This window comes from Hirundo rustica, chromosome 1, assembly GCF_015227805.2.
Source record: "Hirundo rustica isolate bHirRus1 chromosome 1, bHirRus1.pri.v3, whole genome shotgun sequence".
In the NCBI taxonomy this organism is placed as follows: Eukaryota; Metazoa; Chordata; class Aves; order Passeriformes; family Hirundinidae; genus Hirundo; species Hirundo rustica.
In genome coordinates, this window is record NC_053450.1 from 38,357,159 (window position 1) to 38,374,708 (window position 17,550).

At 38.2% G+C, this 17,550-nt stretch overlaps 1 protein-coding gene across 2 annotated transcripts in view; it reads left to right on the forward strand.

Moving 5' to 3' along the window:
• Positions 1 to 13,753, forward strand: part of NSMAF (neutral sphingomyelinase activation associated factor) — a 38,988-nt gene extending 25,235 nt beyond the window's left edge. The window contains exons 18-31 of one of the 2 annotated variants that reach the window (XM_040065095.2): positions 408 to 528; positions 794 to 925; positions 2,646 to 2,688; positions 3,130 to 3,293; positions 4,732 to 4,840; positions 6,188 to 6,246; positions 6,705 to 6,772; positions 8,432 to 8,499; positions 8,730 to 8,853; positions 9,617 to 9,700; positions 10,703 to 10,853; positions 11,276 to 11,378; positions 12,365 to 12,474; positions 13,385 to 13,753. In XM_040065095.2, the coding sequence (XP_039921029.1) occupies positions 408 to 528; positions 794 to 925; positions 2,646 to 2,688; positions 3,130 to 3,293; positions 4,732 to 4,840; positions 6,188 to 6,246; positions 6,705 to 6,772; positions 8,432 to 8,499; positions 8,730 to 8,853; positions 9,617 to 9,700; positions 10,703 to 10,853; positions 11,276 to 11,378; positions 12,365 to 12,474; positions 13,385 to 13,479 (1,431 nt within the window). In that variant the 3' untranslated portion in view covers positions 13,480 to 13,753. Of the gene's footprint in view, positions 1 to 407; positions 529 to 793; positions 926 to 2,645; positions 2,689 to 3,129; positions 3,294 to 4,731; positions 4,841 to 5,528; positions 5,545 to 6,187; positions 6,247 to 6,704; positions 6,773 to 8,431; positions 8,500 to 8,729; positions 8,854 to 9,616; positions 9,701 to 10,702; positions 10,854 to 11,275; positions 11,379 to 12,364; positions 12,475 to 13,384 lie in introns of those variants that run through there. The other variant, XM_058420231.1, reaches the window with a different exon arrangement.
• Positions 13,754 to 17,550: the final 3,797 nt, after the last annotated feature.

A 17,550-nucleotide genomic window follows, 5' to 3' on the forward strand; every position in this document is an offset into this window, starting at 1 on the left:
AAAATAGTCTACAGTTAATGGTTAGATATGATGGTATTTAGATAATTGATTTAACCTCTGAAACTTCTATCATAATTTAATTTTATTCTAGATTTTAGTCTTGACTCTTACTTGATATCTTAAAAATGAGAAGGTAGCTATGCAATGAGAGTTCTGAAGATATTATAAACTCATAGATATTATGGATTTATATGTCACACATTACTTGTTTAAAATGTGTGCTACTGAATTTAGCAATTTAGCTCAGAGAACTGTCTTGTAGGGAAAACCTGGAAAATCTGCCCAACTTTAGTGCTTGACATATGATCTTTAATAACTTTCTTTTCACTCAATGATCTGTTTAAGTGATCAAAACTAAGCTGATATCAAATCTTGGTTGTTACTTTTGTTTGTTTTTTAAATTCCAGTTGATTCCAGAATTTTATGAAAATGATTCTAGTTTCCTAGTAAACAGTTTGAAGTTGGACTTGGGAAAAAGGCAAGGTGGAAAGATGGTTGAAGATGTAGAGCTTCCACCTTGGGCATCAGGTAATAATAATCAAATTTCTTCTGTTATTAATTAATTCAAGATTCCTGGCATTGTGGTCCCTCCTCAAAATTGTTCATTCTGGTTTCTTCTGAATGAACTCTTTCTTTAAAACACTGACATATTTCATAGGTGCTTTCAGGTTTTTTGAGAGAATCCAGGTTAGTGGAGGTGTTCGGCTGGCTTTTCAAGAATTAGGACGGGAGAGAGATGGATAACAGTACTGAACAGGATATTCTCTCCTTTAACTAACCTTTCTCTTGTCAGGTCCTGATGACTTTCTTAAGAAGAGCCAGGAGGCTTTAGAAAGTCCATATGTATCAGAACATCTTCATGAATGGATTGACATCATATTTGGCTACAAGCAGAAAGGAAGTGAAGCAGTTGCAGCTCACAATGGTAAGTACACATTTATAGAACTAGCAAAGAAAAAGGGGATGCTTCATTTAGGCAGGAATGGTAAATCACAACATATCTGTAATGCTTTTTTTGTTTTAAATGTTCATAACTGTGCTTTGAATGCTTAGTCCATATTGGAAATAGTGATTTATCTGGTAGTATTGCCTTCATGGTGATTTGCATCTTTGAAGATGTACTTCAGAGAGGGTGGACAAGATGATTCTGTAGCATTGCTCAGATTTGCTTGCACGTCACAGTGTGGCAATATAGTATGGAATTAGTGTTTCCCCATTAAAAATGAGTCTGCAGGGTCTCCAAATAAACATGTATTTAACTTCCCTCCGCTGTCATTTCAGCAAGAGAATTTCAATGCAATTTCCCTCTCCTCTTGAGAGAATTGGAAAGGGAAAGAATGGGCTAATGGGCACCAGGTCTTTGGAGCAAGAAAGAAGGGAAAAGTGTGTTAGTTTGTCCTTGTATGCATACACATGACTGTTTGTGAGACATTTCACTCTTTGCAGCCTTACTCTGAGCACGTATCTAACCACTATGGGCCCTTACAAAGGCAGATGTTATTATGTGACTGCTGTGTACGTGTTCTTTTACACCTAAAAGTATTACCAATGATTAAGGTATTCATCAGTATGATATTTTAGCTTCAGATAAGGAAGTGCCTTCTGTTTTTAAAAAAAGAGTAGCAGGTCAGAGTTTTAGGGTATTTATTCCAGAAGTCCTGGTCCTTTTGAAGGACTACAAGTAACAGAAAATGTTGAGATTGCCCTTAACAAGATAGAACAACTTTAGAGAGAAAACCTTCCTACAACTGTGGTAAGAGTAGGAATTTTGGTATTCAGTTCTTTCTACTTTGAGGGTTAGATAGTTGAGGATTGTTTCGCTGGGGTTTGTTTGGTTTGGGGGGTATTTTTGCTGTTTGGCTGGGGACAGGTTGGTTGTTTTCCTACTGTTCATTTCTCTCCAGTGTACTTTTTCCATGTGTCCTTAACATATGATTGGCTCTATTTTAGAATTGTAGGGTTTGGCATCCAGTCATACGGTGAGCATACGTGTCAATTACAATGTACCACAGACTTTAAATACAGTAAATCAGCATATAAACTATGGCACCTATATTTTTACCTGTCAAAAGAGATCACTAATAAGAGCACTTTATAAGCATAATGTGCTGTTTTTGCTGCAGTGTGGATTTTTATTAGCATAATGAATTGCAGACATTTAAGAAGATAAAGAAGAGAGGCAGAAAGGATCTGTGTGTGAATGAGCTTAGGTCAAAGTAAATATTCTTGAGCAGAGGCCTCAGTCATTTGCGTCATGGCAATTCACCTGGAAAGGTGAATACACAGATCTTTCTGATCATTCTTTATTACTTTCTGTTTCCTATCTGAAAATTAACCAGTTATGCAACTGTGCTTGCTTGCTTACTTGTTTGTTTATTTATTTATTGGGGGTAGGTATTTAATGAAGCTTAAATAAGCGATCCTTCCTTTACAAAAGTACTGATTTCTTCTGAAATTATCTGAAAATCTCTTGGAAGTCCTAGGTTTTTTCAGGTAAAAAAAATGGGATTAAAATGTAAGACCTCAAACTCTTAATGCCTGCTGAAGTAGCTCATTTGTGAGTAAAAAATGCAGCTCTGTTTATAGGAAGATGAACAGAATGAGCCTTGCATATCTACATTGTACAAATAAACTTCTTTTTCCAGTGTTTCACCCATTAACTTATGAAGGAGGAGTGGATTTAAACAGGTAATGAACAAGAATCTGAATGTTTTTGTTAAAGCAGTTAGTTAAGTTTCTCAGCATCTCTCCAAGTTCTCTGCTGGCTGTAAAAGGGCTCTGTACATTAATGGCATTGCTCTTCTATTTTATACTCCTAAATATGCAGAGAACCAGCAGCATGTTCTCAGTTTTAGCTTGCATTGAAAGATTGTTACTTAAGCATTTCTTCAGTCTGGCTTTTGTGGTACTGCTTCATTTGTTCAGTCATTGAGAATATTGTTATTTTATATAAACAGAGTAATGAAGCTGTTATATGATTGTAAATCTGCAGTAAATCAGTTCTGTAGAATGTGTGCTGGCCTGTAGTAGTGCTGTAATAACTGCACATGCAGTTCTATGCTTTTGGGGAAGGGGAGGGAAAAAAAGTACTTGCCTCCTTGGCTTAATTATATATCTTGCTTTGTAAAGTATTATGGACCCCAATGAAAAAGTAGCTCTGCTGACACAAATCCTGGAGTTTGGACAGACGCCAAAACAGTTGTTTACAACCCCTCATCCTCAAAGGATAACTCCGAAATTGAAAAGCTTGTCTCGAACATCTAGTCACAGCATTTCCATAGCTGAGTCTCCAGGTAAATGTTTAATAGATTAACTAACAATGTGAAGGATTTGTAATTTTGAGTACTCTCTTTCTCCCACAGGATCTCATTATACAACTCTGTTGGCTACTTTCCCTGTGTGCCAACTCAAGATAAATTCGTGAACTAAATCTTAAAGAAAACTAGACAAGTTTCAAATTTGAAAATAAAGGTGTTGCCCTGTATGTTGCCTTCTGTTCCAGTGGTTTCCTCTGGGGCTGTTTAACCTCTGCTTCTGAAGCTATGGGAGGGCGGTCATCCCTGGCCTTTCCTAACACTTTAAATTCTGGCTGATTGACAGCAGTTTCAGTGACCATATCTGTAGGCATTCTAAATGATGCAAAGGTTTGTTTGGGTTTTTAATAAGAATGTCTTAGGGGTAATCAATTAATTAGCTTGGTAAAAGCAAACCCTAAGAACTTATATTAAGCGTCTGATTTTTTTTTTTCCTTTTCCATGACTTGAATGAAAAACTGAAATGACATTTTTTCCCCCCTATGCTACTACATACTGTAGGGACAGAGTTGATAGAATAACTGTCTTCTAGAAGACAGTTGTAGTGCCCTCACAGGCTTCTGTTCAGGGAAGGACTTAAACCACTTCTCTGAAACTGAGATGCTATTGTCTTCATAATGTGTATAGTGATTTAACTATGAATTGGGCAGAAGATTCAGCCCAGGTATCACTTGGGAAGATTTTTCTCATCTGATTGTCTTCAATTCACTTACCATTTGATGGCCTTCATTTTTAAGCAGAGCAGCGACAATGAGTGCTACTTAGCATTGCAAGCTGTAGCATCCAATGGCAAGAGGAGCTTTTAGAGTTGTATGTGGTGATAGTAATGGTCCTGTGTATTAAATAGATTCACTGCCTAAGTCATTAGTTCATACATCAGCAGTTTCTCTTGGGTTTGACCTTTTTATAATCAATGTCTAAGTATCTCAGTTTTGTTGCGTTTTTCATCCCTTAACTTTTGCAACAGTGAAATGAAGTTGTGACACTCTTAACAAAATGCAGTATAATAATAAAAGCATGTACTTAATTGTAGCAGTAAATGGCTTTTCTAGTTCTTTGCCATCTGGAAAACCCTTGACATTTCAAAAGACATCAAAACATTGCTGCAGAGTTTTTAGGTTTTCTTTTTTGTTTATTTGTTTTCCATTTTGGAATTACATTCCATAAAGTCTGCAGTTTAAAACCACTGATTTAGTGATAAAAATCCTATTTTTGACTGTGTAAGCCTATGCAAATTCAGCAAGAGATTTTGGAAAAAAATTAGTGATCTTGTCACTCTGCATTAGTCTAAGGTTCTTATTTGAAGCTCTGCATGATTTCTGTACTTTTATATTTATGTCAGCTACCTATATATTTGAAATAACGTCTTTTTATTCTCTATTTGTGATGGAACTTTATTGTGGCATTTTTTTTACAGTTTCTCCAAATGAAGAATCATTTGAAGATTTGACAGAAGAAAGTATAACGCTTGCCTGGAACAATATTGCCAAACTAAAGTTAGATCAGCAATATAAAATTCACAAAGAGTAGGTACTATTCTTTTCAGTCAAAATTATTCCGCTGAATTTGGGGTGGGAGATCTGTGTATCAATCTGAATGAGGGGCTAGGATTTTAAGGTAAATACTTTTCTTTGTGAGATGACTTAGTGATTTGATTATGCCAGATGAACTTGAGTATCTGTTGGGTTATGAATCCAGAGAAGGTATTTTTCAGCTTGGTTTTTGCTATTGTTTTTCCTTAGCTCTAGATCTGTATAAGTTCACTATCATTTTAGTACCTGAAGCAGATATTGGTTTCTCTTCTCTAAAACTGATAACAGCAGGCAGATAAAGACTTCTGTTTATTTATTTTTATAATGCCAGGAGGACACAACTTCATCCCGTCAGATTTGAAAGGTTAAACTCTTAAGTTGTTCCACTGTACACCTCAAGCTGCTGCTGCATGAGCAGTTTGCCAAGTCTCCAGCTATAGGTTTTCAGTTACTCCAGGTACCAAACTACTGTTCTGATGTATTCCTAGGAGTCAGCAGGGGCACTTTTCTGATGAACTTTGAAAATACCTAATAATGAACAATGTCAGCTCTGTTTTAAAGAACAGGTTTTCCTTTGGCCCCATCTCTTGTCCTAGTGACTGGGCTGCTTAGGAAGATTTCTTACTACCTTGAGTCCAGCTACTCTCTTGGTGACTGTAATTCAATCTAGGAAAACATTATCATGTCCCTAAAACAAGGTAGTATTTGTAATGAGAAAATCTGTTAACACATTGTTAGCATTAGAGAAATCCTGATTCTGGAAAGAAACTCAAATTTCAGCTTCTTATTTTTATTACTTTTTTTTTTCCTGAAGACTGCTGAGAAATAGTGAGACACAGAGCTGTGCAGGATGCACAGAACTTTGGCTGTGCAGGATGCTCTGTGCTTCCTAATTTCCTGACATAAGCTTTGTCTAAATTTCTACCTATAGTGACTTTTCCAGTGTCAAATTAAAGGAGAAAAAAAGTGCAAGTTCCAATTCCTGACACTTGAGGTTTTCGGTATCTACTTGTGGGCAGCTGCCTGACTATTTGTAGTTAATCCAGAATTGGAAAAACTAAATGTGAAACCATTTATCCTCTCACGTGGACAAGTCCCTTCTGATGAAGATATAGTTCTTAAAGAATATTATGGGGATCTTGTCCTGGTGTTTCACATATTATGTCAAGGTATATTTTTGTCTCTAGGCAGATAACACAGCACTGTAGTGTTTTTAATCTCCTTGAATGTCTTAGCTCTTACAGAGCTCAAATAACAGATTTCAACTGTAGTCTGTTTACAGTATGGTGGTTAAGTTTCAAAACCTATGAAGTCACCCACAAGCTTACTTGTATTAAACAGGGCAATTACTGGAATAGCAGTCACTTGCAATGGGTCTTCTGTTTTCACTACATCCCAGGGTAAGTATTGCACAGGTATTTACCATAACCTGCAGTGCAAATGCAGGTTAATGTTTTGGGTTTTTTATTTTTAACAAAATGTCATGAAACTGAAATATATATATGATATAATTAAATAGCTTAACTATATGAATTTGCTCAATTTTAGATGATTTTGACTCAAGCATTTCAATATTATCTAGGCTTGGAAGATAATTTCAGTAACAATAATAATGGAAGTTGGTCCTTTTAGATACCAGATTTCTCTCAGAGTTTGATGAGCATGGGGCATTTACCATCTGTACCTGGTACAAAACAGGATAGTTCCAGGCCCAAGTCACAAGCCTTATAAAGTTTCTCAGAGACTATGAGAAATCTGTGTCTGCTATTCATATTAAGATATTCAAGCAGGAGCAAAATTACTAGCTTCTACAATATAAAATAGTACTTTTTTCTTTTATTTTGTCTCTTATCCTCAGATTCAACTTTGAAGATGTTTTCCAAAGACTCGAAAACCATCCAGAGAAGTGTATCCTTTTCAAACATGGTAAGCTGCTCTCAAAATAGGAGTGAGATGATAGGGAATCTGAAAGCTGCTCAGAGAGATGGCTCTTAGCATCCATCAATGCCTCTTTTCTTTCCCCTGTCTACTCAGTTGTATTGTGTATTAATTATTTAACAGAGTGAACTGAGACTCTCTGAGGCCACCAGAGAGACACAGCACATTCTGCAAACATGGGCAAGGAGCATTAAATGGTTATGCTGGCTCTGTTCTGAGTTGCCCTGCCATCCAGAGAAGAGCTTGTGGTAGACAGAGATAGTCTGGCATAAGCAGCAGTGTCTTCCTGAGCAACTTTGAGCTGCCATTGGGACCAGAATTGCAAAGATGAAATTCCACCCGTGTGCTCGCATCCAGCATTGCCTTAGTGCACGCAAGCGTTTGAAGCCTGTGAGACAGCAGTGAGCAAAGGAAATCCAAGCACAGGGAGTGGAACCTGTGCTGGCTGAAAATGAGCCATCCTTCTTCCATGAGCCATGATCTCAGCAAGTTGTGAACAGCATTTTTCCCCTGCTCCTAAAAGAGCTGGGAAAAGGATTCTGAATTTGATTTTCTGTGCTTAAGCACTTGGCCAGACTTAGGTTATAAAGATACACTCCCAGCTATCATATTCAATCTTCTATTGGTGCAAGATGTCATGATGTATCAGTTTTCTCTACCATTGTCTCTAGGGGAAACAAGAATGGCAGATGTGTTGCCCAGACAGAGGCTATAGCATGCTCTGACTGGTCCCCAAGTAAATTGCAGGATCAAGACTCTATGGTCTGCCATGGGACACACCAGCAGGTGACTCTAGATGTGTCAATTCCTAGTGCTTCAGCAAAGGGAAGCTTGGGAACATCGCTTCATAGCACTGTGAGAAGGATGCCCTTTGACTACAAAGCCAAAAGTCCAGTTTTCATGAGGAGACCTTGTATACTCTTATTCTCCTCCCTTGTAGTCTTAGAGCTGATCTAAACACTTCAATCAATGCTAGAAGGAGTGGTGTTTACAGTCCAGCAGCTTACTGTTTTTCAAACAGACCGAAAACATGACCAGTAATGACACCAGGTGGAAGCACCAGGCTGATTGTTGGTTTTTTCCTTGCTGTTTCTAGTGATGGTAATGTAACTGATGTAACGTAATTAATGAAATGATGGTAATGTAACTAATGTAACAGGTATCTGTAAATAGTGTTTCTTGTTGAGAGTAGTAGAAATTAGACAGTTATATTTGTTATTTGAAAGACCTGAGTTGATAAGTACCTGTGATGGAGAACAAACATCAAAAGAATCTGCATTTTCAGTTTCTGTTAGCTATTTGTGTCTAGAATTGACAGCAGCTTACAAGATGAAGAGCTGACCCAGTTACTGATTAGTGAGAAATTACTTACCATGTGCTTGAAATACCAGTCAGTCTCTTTGGAAATACCAACCAATTCTGCATGTGTTCCTGAATGTTTCTGCTACCTTTATTTAACAGAGATTAAGTATTCTTGATGTTCAGTGTCCAGCCTCTTAAGTTTTTTTTGATCAGTTTTCATATAACATCTGCATGTTATTTTTATAGAAGATTAAAATGCTGCTTGTTCTCCAAAAGCTTGTTAATGTACTTGGATTGGATTTGGGGTAAGAAATTGAGTGTTACTTTTTTTTTTTTTTCTTACAGGCTTTGTCATCTTGTCTGATCTTACCAGGAGATACCACTGTCATAAGTTCTTCATGGGATAATCATATGTGTGTATTTATTCCTATTGACTTCATTGAATTGCATGGAGTGCCTTGATTGTTGTTTATGGTTTTAGATAATGATACAGAGAATAATTTTTAAAATATTGTGTGTGTATTTCTATTTTTTGCCACTAGATTTCTGTTGAAAACTACAGAAACGAAGTTACTTTCTTTAGGAAAAAAAAAACAACTTAAGTTTTACTAAACATAATGCTTCTATAACCTTTCTCTGTCAGATATTTTTATTCAATTGCATTTGGAAGACAGCAAGACGTCCTAATGGGCCATGATGATGCAGTCAGTAAGATCTGTTGGCGTGATGGGCACTTATTTTCTGCATCTTGGGATTCCACTGTGAAGGTTTGTAGATGGGATTGTTACAGTTGCATAACTATTTATAGCCAGCACTTTGTAATATTCTGCCAGCCAAATGATTTGGAGTGAATGTACCTGTTGTAGTGGAGTGCCAGCCAAATGATTTGGAGTGGAGTAATAACCTGAGTAGTATCACACTAAGTTTATTTCTAGAGTTTTTTCTTCATTTAGCTTTATCTCAACTGTTTCAAAGCTAAAGTGTTACATTTCAAGAAAATTCATTCAGTCTAACTTAATGTTAAAAATTAGGATCCTGAAGACAAACTGTATTTGTTGGAGGAGGTGGAATGTTTTGTGACTTTGACGATTCTGTTTCCTGGTGGAATAGACTTCTAAAATGTTTACTAATTTTGTAGTTTACATTCTTCAGCTAAGAGGACCAGGAACCTGCTAATCTAAAGAGTATGCCTACTGATAGGTAGAAAGATAATTTGGAAATTATCTTAGAGTTAATAGAGACAGGAAATAACTTCCCAAAGCCTGCTGTGTATGATTGTTTGGGTAAGTACACCTTTAGTGCAGTGATATATCCATTCTTAGGCAGGCTTTGTAGGCTATCTGGAGTCAGCAAAGTTGTGTTCACCATGTAGCTCTGCTTAGGGTGAAGGAGTTCAGCTGCCATTTCTTGCTGTATTCTGCCACGTTGGCAGTGAACACAAGCAGCCCTCCTTGTTCCTTCAGCACTGAAGGAACTCATCTGGGGTTATAGCACTGCTTTCTTGAACAAACTTTGCTATCTGTCTTGTAGGTGTGGCACTGTGTTCCTGGAGAGACCTTGAGCAATAAAAAACACCACTTTGAACTGCTTGCAGAGTTAGAACATGATGTTAGTGTAAGTATGTTGATACAATGTCTCAGAATAAGAAAATCAATTGATGATTTAAATAATGATCTAGTGGTGAAGCACAAAGATTGTGTTAAGGGCTGAGGGGTGTATTTTGCAAAATGTGTATAGGGTTTTTTTGTTTTGTTTTGGGGTTTTCATTGTCTGATGGTTCTGCACCAGTGTTCCCTGATTCCTGGGTTGAAAGGTCCATTTCTTGGGATTGAAGCACCAGTGTAAACAGAGGTTTCTTAATTTTTCTTGCTCAGCTTGTATGCGCAGAATTCCTATAGGGGGCAGGAGGGATTGGGTGGTTTTTGTTAGCTTTCTTTGGTTTTGAGAACAGATTCATCTTTTTTCAAGTGTTTTGATTGTTACAGCTTCCTCTTAACGTAAGGCAAGCAAATGAAAATGAAATGAGTTGTTTACCATGCAGTCTTAGTGAATTTCACTGTAAATATACCAACACATTGTATGCAATGAATCATAAATGTGTAACTGCATACTTTTGTTTATAGCCTCTAACATCACTCTAGTAAAATATCACAGGTATCTAGACTGTGTTCTAAACCTTCCTAATAGTTTTTTTAATAGATCACAACATTGGCAAATACTGAAACAGTTCTGGTAACATTTAAGAACTGTGCCCAAGAGAACTGGAAACAACTGATGGGTAGGAAGTTTTATAAATGTGAAAATTTTACCCTTAAGGGTAGAGTCTGGCAGTTAGATGGAGAGTATTGGTACTGAAAGCAATCTGAAATGTCACTTAGCATTTCTGATTCTGCAAAGCAAAAGTTTTTAAAAATATCTTCAAAGTGACCTATTTTTTCTTTTTATAGTTTGGATTTTTCATACTTGTACTTAAGGATGCTGAGAATTAAATTCAAAGCTTTTCATAAATAAAATATCATCTTAGGGATAACGGGCTTGTGTTTGTGTCTGTTTAAAACCTGTCTCAAGATGGCTACATGAAAGAATAGGAAAAATCACAGGATGTTTAACTTCTAGGTAAATACAATTGACCTTAATGCTGCAAATACCATCCTGGCATCTGGAACCAAAGAGGGTGCCATTAGTGTTTGGGATCTTACTACAGCAACAATGTTGCATCAGTTGCCGTGTCACTCTGGGACTGTATTTCATGCTGCTTTTAGTCCTGGTATGTTGGATTTCAGTTTTTAATAGTCAGTGTTGGGAGGTTCAAAGGGAATCTTATTCTTGATACCATATATATCTTTATATATATAATATATCTTTATATATATATCTTTCTTATTGCTTACTTATCTTTCTTAATGCTTTCTTACTGCTTTAAGGGGGATGGTGAGGTGTTTTGGATTGTCACATATCTCCACTGTAAAGAATTTAATTGTATACTATGCCGTGCTAGACTGTAGACCACTGGTGTTTATCTTTGCTTGCTTAGAGACTTAATTTCCAGTGAATTATTTATAGATAAGTAGGTCAGGCAATGTCACATCCAACATGCTGATCACAGGGTGCTTTGGTAACGAAAACTGAATGTCTGAATGTGCTTTATTTTGTTGTTATTTCTTTTGTTTGCTTCCTTCTTTTGTACAGACGGCAGACATCTACTGAGCACAGGGGAGGACTGTTGTTTTAAAGTAATAGATGTACAAACTGGAATGCTCATATCTTCTGTGACCGCTGAAGAACCACAGAGGTAATGCTGAGAACATGCAGGTTACGGAGTTGGGTGGAGATGGTTGGTGACAGCAGAGTGGGAAAGTGGGAAAGGGCAGTAATACTGGGGACTTTGATTTTGCTCCAGTTTGGAAAGCTTGATCATAATGCACACAACATGCTAGAATGTCAGTCTTCGCACTCTAAAAAGTGATTCAATAAAACAAACAGCTCTCTAAGTAAACTTTTCAACAACAACTTTCATGTCCATTAAAGGTGATGACAGCTGTAGCTAACTAGCTCTTCCAGCAGCTGAGTTACTGAGGTGTCTAGCAAGTTGAGTTTTCTTACTTGAATCATCTCCATCACTAATACTGATTTTTTGTGTTTGTTTTGGAGGGTTTATTTTAATGTTTTCTTTTTATTTTGATAGTCTTGAAAAAAAGATTGGGTTTTAAAATCAAAGCTTGGTCACCTTTTTCCACCAACTGAAAAGCAGACTGTTATTTATGGTTTTATCAGATAAACAGGTGGAATGCTGACTCAGTTACTGGAGTAAAAATATAGCAGCTGTACATGGACTACACCTGTTCATTTTTTTTGTGGATATACATAAATACATATGCATGTTCACATATATATTTTCACTAGTTATTTACCTGAAAGTCATCTCTGCTTTTTCAGTGACAGTTTCAGGATTATGAAGTGGCAGAAATGAAAGTGATGGCTCATGAGAGCACTGGGATATCACAACACTTGTGTAGCTGACTGGGCCCTCTTCTGTTACGGGATTATGTTTCATACTCTGCCAGGGGAGGGCCTGGCTGGGTCTACAGTCACAGAACCAAGTTTTGGTCATGACTCTTTTAAATAATTTGGGAATAATCTTTCCAAAAAGACTCTGTTAAAAGGTGAATTCCTTTGGTTTCATGTCTCTATTTCCAGTTCTTTTTTGACCTAATTTGGAAATGTTTGGCTGTCATTATGCAAAAGCTTGACATGAACTGATTTCAGACTTACTTGCAGGTGCTTCAAATGGGATGGAAATACCATCTTATCAGGATCTCAGTCTGGTGAATTACTGATTTGGGACCTTCTTGGAGGAAAAGTTACTGAAAGAATCAAAGGGCATACAGGTAGGCCTGAACTATTCCTATTCTCAAACTGAATGTGAGATTCCTATTTTCCAGCTCTTTCAGTACTGAAAAGTTTGAGAGTCATCTGCTCAGCCATCTGGCTGTTCCTGACACCGGCTTTACCTGAAACACCAGAATTAAAAGTAGGTCCATGTAAGCCTCCTAGGAAATCAGATAAGAATGGAGGAATATTGCTTTGTACAAGACTGGCCAAAGGGAAATTACTTTCCTTTTTTAAAATACACACAACATTGCAAAAGTCAACATTTTTCTACCTCTTGGCCCTCAAATATAGTATAGACTGTACTGTATGCTTTTCCGCAGTCTGTCCAGGCTGAGTCTAACAGCATTAAGTTCTCTAATAAGGTTGTTTTGGATGGGGATTTGTAGGCTGATTAAATGTATCTATATAGTCTCAATACATCAGCAACCAGGATGTGTGGAGAAAAATTACTTAAGTTTTATTAAGTCAAGTTTTTAAGGCTATTTAACTAAAAACCATTGTTTCAAACTTCCCTGCTGTAAGTTTTAGTCTGGAACTTGACCTGTGGAGAGACCATTCTGTAGTTGGGGACTTTTCAGAAGTGGGCTTCTGAGGCATATGCTCCAAGATGTGAATACACTTTTAACACGAAAATTCCAAACAGCAGAGTTAAAAAGCTCGTTCTCCATGAATGATTTCCTTAGTTGTCATCTGCATTCTACATTGCAGTGATGTTGTCCCTCTAGTAGCTGAGGCTATGGAGCATGAGATTATTACTGTGAATAAGAGCAGCCCCCTAGAGCCTTACTAGAACTCCTCTTGGCATACCCAATGATCAGACTCTATGCTGAACTCTCTCAAAAATACCTGTTCTGTCATCTCCAGTACCACACTTTTTTGCATTTTGATTTACTTCTTGTTTCCCAGGTGCTGTAACATCCATGTGGATGAATGAACAGTGCAACAGTGTTATTACAGGAGGGGAAGACAAACAAATCATGTTCTGGAAGCTGCAATACTAAGTGCCTTTCCCTCCAGTCATTTAAATGAACTCTTATTTTAAACCAAACCTTTTAAAGGAACTTAACTGTGTGCAATTATGGCTGCTGAAGTTCAACCAGAGAGGAAGATTTGTTCAACCACAACTTTCTATGTTATGGTGACTATGCTGCAAGCTCTTAAATTCCTTAGAGTATGCATTTGTTTTTCATGGAATGTCATTCTGAAATTGCTTGTGTAAAATGATATCTCATATAAAATTAAAGACTTATTTTTCTGTAATTAAAGAGCTCTTAACTTGCAGTCATTGTTTGATTTACAGGGAATGTATCATAGCTTGCTGCTTTGAACTGCTTTGAGAGAAGAAGCATTTGCATTCTTAATTGGAGCCTTTTAGGGTGTGTGGAGCTTAATGCTGTCATGATGTGTGCAGTGAACCTTTCTTCTTAGTGGAGATGCATGTGATTGTAAATACTGCTTTGAACAGCTGCAGGCAGCTGCTGTACTGAGCAGGCCCCAGTCTGGGCTCCTAGATACTCCTTAGCTGCGGCTGTTTGCGAAGGCATAGAGCACAGTAAGAACAAATTGTCTCTTGCTTTTTCCTACTAAAAAACAGCATTAATGTATTGGTCTGGAAAGAAAACAGGCATAAAACTGATCTCCTAACAGACCAGCTACATGTACATGTGTTGGGATAAATATTCCTCTAATTCTATGCCTGAAGCTGGAGCATAAAAGACTATCACTCCTTTTCCTCATTTATATTATCCTTCTCTTAGTAATCTTCAGCATTTTCATGTTTTGTTTAGTGTTCTCAACCTTCTTTAACTCAAATCACTTTTGGGATGGAAATTCAATTGCAGTATTTAAACAGAGCTACAGTTCCTGGGTTTATCCAATCTCCCAGCTGTCTCTTAACCCAGGAACAAAGCAGTCTTGCACAAGGATTACTTTCTCTGTAGGACTTCAGGGTATCGTTTCCTGGGAGGAGCTGTTCTGAAGTGAAAGACTTGAAATAGTATTTAGGTGGCTTATTTACAGCAATAAGCATTTGCATTTGTATTGGTGCCCGAGTATGACTGAAGATCTGTTTATTTCTCTGCTGGTGTTGAGGTGTGTCCAGGGCAAGTGTTCTACTAAACACTTGACACCCAGTGCCTATTCCAAGGCACAGCTGTTTCTTGGTATTGTAAAACAATCAGTTTATGGTTAGGTGCTGTTCTCTTCTTCCCCCAGTCTTCGATTATGCTGGAGTGGGAGCTTATTTTTCAGTAAGGTAAGGGTATTAAACCAAAGTGGTATTTATTTCAGCTGCACTACTGACTTGGCTTAGCAGATAACTGGATTTTTATGTAATCAGTGTGTGTGGTGAAGCCACACATGGCAAAAGACTAAGCCATAACATGCATGCCTGCTGTACCAGTCTTAGACTTGCAGGAGAATGCTGGGTGTCTGCCCTGTTTCTTCACCTTTATTTATTTCCCAAACATATCTGAGTGTAGACAAAGATGATAGAAATGTGATTTTTCTATACTTGCCTGGAACTGGCTTGGGTGAATTCTGGATTATTCTTTGTCACTAGGGAGACTCCTGCTGAGCTAAACCAGAGGAAAGTAACTCAGAACTGAGGAGGCACAAGCCTCAGGGTCAAAGTATCCCAGAGAAGATACCCTTTCAGTTAAATACGCATGCATGGTAGGCAGAGCTCTTGAGTGCAGCTGAGATTTACCTTCTAGTGTAAAGCATGCTCACAAAACAGAGCCCTCACCCACTGCTTCATTGCCTAAAGCAACCATGGCTTTCTAAAGGGGAAAAAACAGTCAAGTTAACCCTGGTGACTGGATACTTCCTTGCAGTTTCTGTGAATTTACATATATGCATTTAGCCATAAGTTATTCTTCAATACTAGCTAATTTCTGCATTAGAACAAGAGCTTTCTGATTATTCTTTTACTTCTGGTTGCTCTCTGCTATAGCTGGAAGCTCTTGCACTAACGTTCTACCAGTTTTTCCCAGTGGATTGCCCCTGTAGTTCCAGTGATTTGGTTGATAACAAAAAAATAAGTATTGTCATCTTGCGTTCCCTCAACATAGTGTTGCCTTGGTTCACTTTTCTTTTTCAGTTTTAATTTTAGCCAGATTTGTTCTTAGTAGGGAGTCACAAGATTTAAGTCACCAACTGCCACTTTTTAAGATGTAAACAAAGAGTTTTAAAGCCCAGTTAGATCTATAATCAGCCCTTGCTGACTCACCTGCTCCTAAGTAAAAACTGGTTAGAAGCAGAGATCAGTGTCCGGGCTCCAGGGATCCTTTGCTGGGCTGCAGCAAAGGAGCTTGGCAGAGCCCTCAGAGATGACTGCAGGCACAAGGGCTGGGGCCCATGAGGCTGAATTATACCAATGCTACATGAAGCCACCAATTACTGCCAGTGCAGGCTTGCCACAGTGGTTCCAGAGACACATCATTTAGTAACCAAACAGTGCCATTAAACTGGCTTGCAGGATGAATTTGATCACTTCTCCAGCCTGAAGTGCTGTAATTGTTTTCCCTGGGTTACCAGAACTAGGAATGAGAAATGCATTTGAGAAACAGCAAGCTACATAACAAGAGTTTTCTTGACCACTGAACTTCAGTCCTCCCTGGAAGAGCAGGTCTCCTACCCCTGCTTTTCCTACAAACAGGAAAAGCTACGCTTAGCTACACATGGTAATGAGAAAGTGGCAGATGAAACACTATTTATTGCAGACTGCCAAGGTCTGAAGCATTTGCTTTTCTTTTTGGTGTGATCTCTTAAAATCTTTTGCAGTATATGTTCCTTAAATGGACAAGCAAAAAAATAATTAAGATGCCACCACCCCCAGACCAATTCTGGATCCAAGTAAGTTCTGAAGGAATACCTAAACTGATTCCCCAAATACATCTTTACAAAATAATAGCTCTACTGAACTGAAGTTCTTTGCTTTGACTTCATGCTACTGCCAAGTATGAGGAAAACTGAAGTTCAGCAATCCTAGCTGAAAGGTTTCATAGCTGAAACCTGAAACAGAGTAGATGGGGGGAAAAAAATAGTAAAAAGGCAATCACTAAACTTCAAGCCTCATGCCTCTGAGCCGTTGTGGTGGGCTGATTCCAATGATCAGCTGAGCCCCTCCTGAGCTGCCGCACAGCAAGAGGGGCAAGAGTGACCAAAGTGCAAAAGCTACAAAAATCTGTGGATTGCAATAGATGGGAGAAGTAAGTAAAGGGAAAATATAAAGTGGGGAAGAAAAAGGAAGTGATGCAAAGGTAATCATTCCTCTATTTCCCCAGCAGACTGCTCCCCACACCAACAAATGCCTTGGAAAGAGTTCCCCCCCCAAATTACTGTTGAGCATAATGTCAAAAGGTGTTGAATTGTCCTTTGGGAAAGGAAAAAACTGTTGGGATCAGTGATCTCAGCTGTGCTCCCTCTCAGCCTCCTGCTCCCCGGGGGAGAGGCCTTGACACTGTGCACATGTAACTCAGCAAAGACCCTGCTGCATTATCAGCCCTGCTTTGGTCACAGGCCTCCAACGCAGCCACAGACCCACTCCTACAAGAAAATTAACGTCATCCTAGTCAGACCCAGCACACTCAGCAAGCTGCAGGCAGTTTTACACTGAAATTGCAACTCTACAATTAGTACATCTTGTAGAACAGCTGACTGCTACACCATATGTTAAGCTTAAGGTGCATAGAGAGTTAGAATCACAAGAAGGCTTGGGTTGGAAGGGATTTAAAGATCACTTAGTTCCCAACTCTCAGCCATGGGCAGGGACACCTTCCACTTGACCAGGTTGCTGGGGTCCCATCCAGCTTGGCCTTAAGCATTTTGAAGGATGAGGCATCCACAGCTTCTCTGGGTAACCTGTTCCAGTGTCTCACCACTCTCACAGTGAAGAATTTTTTCCACTGAACACATTTAATGTAGCCCAGTGCTACCCTTCTAAGATATTTCAATTTTAAAAGGAGTAAGCTTTTTAAAATATTTTACACTGCATTTTCTATGTTAGCTGTTGGCTGAAACTGACCTTGATAAAACAAGCCTTTTTTAGTCTTTTTAAGTATGTACACACA